Source organism: Mandrillus leucophaeus, unplaced genomic scaffold (assembly GCF_000951045.1).
Source record: "Mandrillus leucophaeus isolate KB7577 unplaced genomic scaffold, Mleu.le_1.0 Scaffold188, whole genome shotgun sequence".
Lineage (NCBI taxonomy): Eukaryota > Metazoa > Chordata > Mammalia > Primates > Cercopithecidae > Mandrillus > Mandrillus leucophaeus.
In genome coordinates this window covers 1,376,395-1,382,636 of record NW_012101898.1, presented here as the reverse complement: position 1 = coordinate 1,382,636, position 6,242 = coordinate 1,376,395, and the positions used below count along the sequence as shown (strand labels likewise).

Below are 6,242 nucleotides of genomic sequence, written 5' to 3'. Positions count from 1 at the left end.
CATCTCTAAGACTTTCATAGAGAAAAATGTAAAGTATTTTATCCAAGGTCTTTTGCAATTAATTGCTTGATAGGAAGCCTTGAAGTCCAATATTCTTGACTACTTCTGGGTTTAGAATAACTTCTTAAACTCGTTTTCTGTGTTTGCTAAATAAGATTCATGATGTTTTGAAACTCAGGATCATGGAAGATGTTATTCAGTCAGGGCCTTCAGGATGATTCCAGGTACTTGAGTGGATCTCTGAGGGGCTTCCAGAAGGCTGGATTTCATGCCTGGGATTTGCAGGGTGTCAGCAAGGGGTTGGGGGGTGCAGCCCAGGGTACCTGGGAGAGCAATGTTTGTTTCAACTGTGTGTGCCCCCTACACACGGGTGCTAGCCATGCTGTCCCCACCGCCCTCCCACTGGCATGCTGAGAAGACCCTGCTCCGTGCCCCTCATAGCTGGGAAGGCTGCATGGTTCGGGGGTCGCTCACCCTCCAGCAGTGTTAGCAGTCAAGCAGATAAATGCGTGCACAGAAACACCCAGGGAGCAGAAATCTTGGAGCGGGGAGGGCTTAGATCAGGCCAGAAATAGATGTTCAGAAGCACAGGAAAGAAGGTTGAGAGGAGTTGAGCCCAAGAAAATCATCCCAAAGAGCAGGTACTAGAAGGAAAGGAGGAACTAAAGTAGACAGAGGAGGGAGGGAGATGGAGGACGGTGTACTTCTCTGGGCAGGAAGGAGGAGGGGGCATCATTGTCGTCCTGGTTGTTTGAAGCTGCCCATCACATTGTGTTTTCCTTGCCCTGCTGGGCACCAAAGTCAGCACCTCTGACACTAAGAATCCAAGATCATTCCTTGAGGGTCTCTCTCCCTTGGCGTTCTCCATGGAACGGCACAAAGCTTGCTACTTTGAGCTCTCCATCCCTAGACTTGGAACTGGAAGGGTCCAATTGGAGATGATTAGTCCTCGTCTCTTGCTGCATGAGAGCCTCATTTTAAAAGATACTGCTGCCTGGGCCCCACATCCAGTGCAGCTGACCTAACTGGTCTGCAGTGGGGCCCAGGTGTACTGTTTTTGAAGGATGCTTAGATGGCTTTCCTGGCTGGACATCCATGGCTGCGTACACAGCACACTCCGTTTAACCAGGGATTGGTTTGTGAGACCCGCTGACCTTGTTTCCTTCTCATCCTGTGGCCTTCACAGATTACGGAACCATTAAGAAAGTGCGGGCGCCCCTGAATCAGACCGCAAGCAGCTGTTTGCTGGAAGAGATTGAGCTCTTCCCTGAGAGGCGGAGGGAGCCCATCAGGAGCCTGCAGATCCTGCACAGCCAGAGCGTCCTGTTCGTGGGCCTGCGGGAGCACGTGGTCAAGATCCCCCTGAAGAGGTGCCAGTTCTACCGCACACGCAGGTAGGGCATCTCCGGGGCCGGGATGCACTAGTGTGTGTGAAGGGCCCACCCAGGGAGAGCTGGGGAGACTTCAGGTGCCCTGAAGTTGAATGGCCTGAGCCGCCCTTCATGCCTCTGAGAGTCCTGTGCGCTAGGATGCAGAGCTTTCATGAAAATAGATTCACCGTGATGAGAATAACCCACCAATTCTCCTCAGAGGAGAAGCCACGTTATAATACCTGTAAGCGGTTGTCAAGGTTAAAATAAATCATTCAGTGCCTTAGAACACTCAGTGATAATACTGATATTTGGTGACTGTATTAATCTGTTAATCTGGCACAAGCATATATATGTATGTGTATGTGTGTGTATGTATATGTATGTGTATATGTGTGTGTGGGTGTATGTGTGTGTGTATATATATGTGTGTGTGTGTATATAATATATATATAGAGAGAGAGAGCGAGCGAGCGAGAGAGAGAGATGAAGTCTCACTCTGTCGCCCAGGCTGGAGTACAGTGGTGAGATCTCAGCTCATTGCAACCTCTGGCTGTGAGTGCTTCTCATGCCTCAGCCTCCCGAGTAGCTGAGAATACAGATGTGTGCCATTATGCCTGGCTAATTTTGATATTTTTAGTAGAGACAGGGTTTCACCATATTGGCCAGGCTGGTCTTGAACTCCTGACTTCAAGTGATCTGCCCATCTCAGCCTCCCAAAGTCCTGGGATTACAGCCTTGAGCCACCACACCTGGCCTCAAGCTTGTATTTTATTTGAATATAGAAAGAACAAAAAATATTCTAAGGTATATGTCCTTCTCGACCACAGCTCTTATGCTGATAACCCCTTGAGAAGGAGTGGTTGATGGTGCTGCGGTGGCCCCCACTTTCTGGGACACCCCCCCACCGCCACTATCTTTGACATCCGCTCCCCTGGAGTGCTGCTTCTCTCCTGAGCCTGCAGAGAGGGTAGGGAGGGAGGTCTCCCAGCCACAGGGAAACCCAAGTGTCATTGCATCTTCCTTCACCCTCAGGCCAGTCTTCTCTTCCATGGGACATCCACGATCGACTACGGTTGTGTTTAAAGTTTAATTTGGAAACATGTTGGCCCAGGTGCTTAGGAAATGAAAAAGTACTGTATACATCACACATTTGACCAGCACTTTACTCCGGGAAATTGTATATACACCCTGACCCCTGACAAAAGATCACCCTTGGGGAAATCAGAATCTTAAATGTTCTTAGGCATCTTGTTTAATTCCACCCCCTAAAGTGGGGTGAAATTGCAGATTTGGAGTAGAAATAGTCCTTTTTGATATATCACTCACAAACACCTATCCTACATGGGCCACTCTCTCTCAAAACAGGGTGCCTAATGACACTGGCTTTGGCACTTAGAAGCTAGGATTCATGGTAAAGACCTGTTGTTGCTTTTTTTTTTTTTTGAAATGGAGTCTTGCTCTGTTACCCAGGCTGGAGTGCAGTGGTGTGATCTCAGCTTAGTGCAACCTGCACCTCCTGGGTTCAAGTCATTCTCTTGAGTCAGTCTCCTGAGTAGCTGGAATTACATGTGCCACCATGCCTGGCTAATTTTTGTAGTTTTAGTAGAGACAGAGTTTTGCCATGTTGGTCAGGCTGGTCTCAAATTCCTGACCTCGAGTGATCTGCCCGCCTCTGCCTCCAAAAGTGCTGAGATCACAGGCGTGCGCCACTGAGCCCAGCCCTGTTGTTGCTATTTCTTGACCCAGGTCACAAAAGTATTTGAGAATTCACTTTCTCATCCAACATGTGTGAATTGCTATAGAATCAAATAGGATAATATAGAGAGTATAAAATTTAAAGTACTCTGCAAAGTGAGTATTCTTAGGTGGAAGGAAGTTTATGTGTAATCACAACAATATGCCTTTCAAGATGATTCTAGAAAATAAAATCTATAATATAATGTCTGCTTTGAAATGAGACAGAGAGTTGAGGAATAATCTGAGGAACCTCCCAGCTAATCGTAATGATATTGTGAGCCTTAGTAAGAGCTAGTGATATTTATTAACTGCCATTGTTATATATGCCTACTTCGTAAATTTAACCAGTGGCTGCTTGAAATGTATTCTGGTATGTGTTCCCTACAGAACTAGCCTAGGGAAGAAAATATTCTTCCCTGGTTGCTGTTGGTTCAGTGGGTAACAGGGTTGGGGTCTGGCCAACAGGATGTCATAGCTGGAGTGTATCTGGAAGGACACCCGTCTTTCAACTCCAGCCCAGTGAAGGATGACCTTTATGGAGGGTGACACAGGATAACCCGCAGGAAGCCGCAGGCCTGTGCTGTCTGCAGGGTGATTCTGGTGCCAGAATGGGGGTGCATGGCTTACAGAGCATGAGGCAATTCATCTTTTATAGGTTGTTCTGCTTCCTTGAGTCTGGGTCACAATCGCTCAGCCTCTTGTATATGCAGCTTAGGAACTAAGTTCTGCATCAGATTAGCGATGAGAGGCACGGTGTCCCTGGCATCTCTCATGCACCTGAACTGCCAGCCCACTTGTGGATCCACAGGAGCTGGTGCTCCAGGCGCAGAGGCCTGGGGAGGAGTTCACTGTTCCCTCTTTTCTTTCAAGGAGAATGATGCCACTGGTGTGTCTTCATTGGGCTCCTGAGGGAAAGAGCTTGGCATTTATAGCTGGAGCTTAATCACCCTGCTGTTTACTCTGAGAAAAGCAACAAGAGATTGTAACTTCATTTTCAACTGATGGACTGTGGTCTTCTGTGTGCCCGTCCTCAGAGGGGGTTAGTTTGTGCCTGGCCCTTTAGTATTTTATTCGAGAAAAGAAAACTAAAGATTTCAACCCAAGCATTTCTCTGAATATTTCCAATGTGTTTCTCTACTATCCTACTCCTGTAGAAAGATAGGAAACCCTCCCTAGTTAACATTCCACGGAGAAAAGAATCTTTTTTAAAAAAATAAAAACTGCATAAACTTTTTTTGTAAATTATAAGGAACAATTATGGGTTTTTTTTGACAAAAGCAATTTTAATCTTTCGGAAAGATGCTTAAAGAAGTACACTAAATAGGAATAGGAAAACAATTGGGTAACAGTTGGATACTAATTTCTTTTCCAATATACTTTCCATCATAGAATCTCAGTGATGCCATTTATTATTGGAAAACCAGTCCTATAAATGAATCTAGAAGTATTTAAAAAGGGAAACTGCTTATCTAAATTACCTGTCTCCTTCAAAATCATATTTACATGTTTAATTTTCTTGAGTCTTTTTTCCAAAGACAATGCACAATAACATTTATTAAAATGTGTATAAATGATAACTGATACAATTTCACAAATTTCTTTTACATGTCTGACAATATGCTAGATTTTATGAGAATTTTGCAGAATGATTATGTCGATCCTGGACGTAAAGTAGCATACCATATCCATTGTTCAGATGAGGAAATGGCAGCTCAGATTTTTGGTGTCCGGCTCAAAGTCTCATAGCTACTGCAACATGAGACCTGGGTCAGAGCCGAGACTGTCCCAGGCCTATGCTGTATTACTGGTTCTTTCTGCTGCCCCTAGTACAATGAGGACCACCCATTCAGTGGTCAGATTTCGGCTGAAGGAGCTGCTGGATTGCATTCTTCATGTGTGCAACTGAGAGGGAGAGCTGGTCAGTACCCAGACAGGCAGAAGCCAGGTCTCCTGAGAGATGCTTACCCCTTCTTCCCATTAGCCTCTTCCTCATTCTGCTTGCTGTCAGACTGGATCAAGCAAACACGAAGGAGGTTTTATACTCTGTTTTTCCAAAACTTTCTAAGCTGAGTCTCCATTCTCTAGTTGTTCTTAAGGAGATCATGCGACCTCAGACGTGGGGGATTGGGAGTGGTGACAAGCACCTCCCTGTACTGACTACACACATGTGTTGTGACTGATTGGAACACAGCATTGTTCCCTTGGAAAGTTATTTTAAAAGGTGGATATTTCAAAATTATATTTCAGTCAAGTTTGATCTCAAAGATGAGCCAAAAATTGTGTTTTGATGTTAGCATTGTTTAGCACAGCCATTTAATAGATAGACTGAGAAAATCATGCAAAAGATAAAGCTAACTCATTGGAATTGGTGGTGATCTCTGGGGATGTAGAGTGCAAGAGAAACCGCACTATTCATGCGTATCCTTTTTCGTTTTAGGCCTTATGGACCACATCTGTGTATAAGTTGCATAAAGTGAGTTCACATTCACTAATTTCTGAGGAATTCAGGAATCTGGGTAAGCCCAGATATGAGTACAATGTGTAGCAGAGGAAAACAGGAAAGCTGACCTCATCCTGTGGGCCAGGCCATGCACCTGGCTCATGGTCCAATAGCATCATGTGGTCATTTTTTTTGACATATCTTTTATTATTATTATTATTTATTGTACTTCAAGTTCTAGGGTACATGTGCACAACATGCAGTTTTGTTACATATGTATACCTGTGCCATGTTGGTGTGCTGCACCCATTAACTCATCATTTACATTAGGTATATCTCCTAATGCTATCCCTCCCCCCTCCCAGCACCCCACGACAGGCCCTGGTGTGTGATGTTCCCCTTCCTGTGTCCCAAGTGTTCTCATTGTTCAATTCCCATGTATGAGTGAGAACATGTGGTGTTTGGTTTTCTGTTCTTGCAATAGTTTGCTGAGAATGATGGTTTCCAGCTTCATCCTTGTCCCTACAAAGGACATGAACTCATCCTTTTTTATGGCTGCATAGTATTCCGTGGTGAATATATGTCACATTTTCTTAATCCAGTCTATCACTGATGGACATTTGGGTTGGTTCCAAGTCTTTGCTATTGTGAATAGTGCTGCAGTAAACATATGTGTGCATGCGTCTTTATAG

The 6,242-nt window shown here is 44.9% G+C and overlaps 1 protein-coding gene across 1 annotated transcript in view; it reads left to right on the top strand.

The window, feature by feature from the left end:
- SEMA5A (sema domain, seven thrombospondin repeats (type 1 and type 1-like), transmembrane domain (TM) and short cytoplasmic domain, (semaphorin) 5A) overlaps positions 1–6,242 on the top strand; it is a 372,837-nt gene that overhangs the window by 235,659 nt on the left and 130,936 nt on the right. The window contains exon 11 of the mRNA XM_011978059.1: positions 1,187–1,394. Coding sequence (XP_011833449.1) covers positions 1,187–1,394 — 208 coding nt within the window. The remainder of the gene's footprint in view (positions 1–1,186; positions 1,395–6,242) is intronic.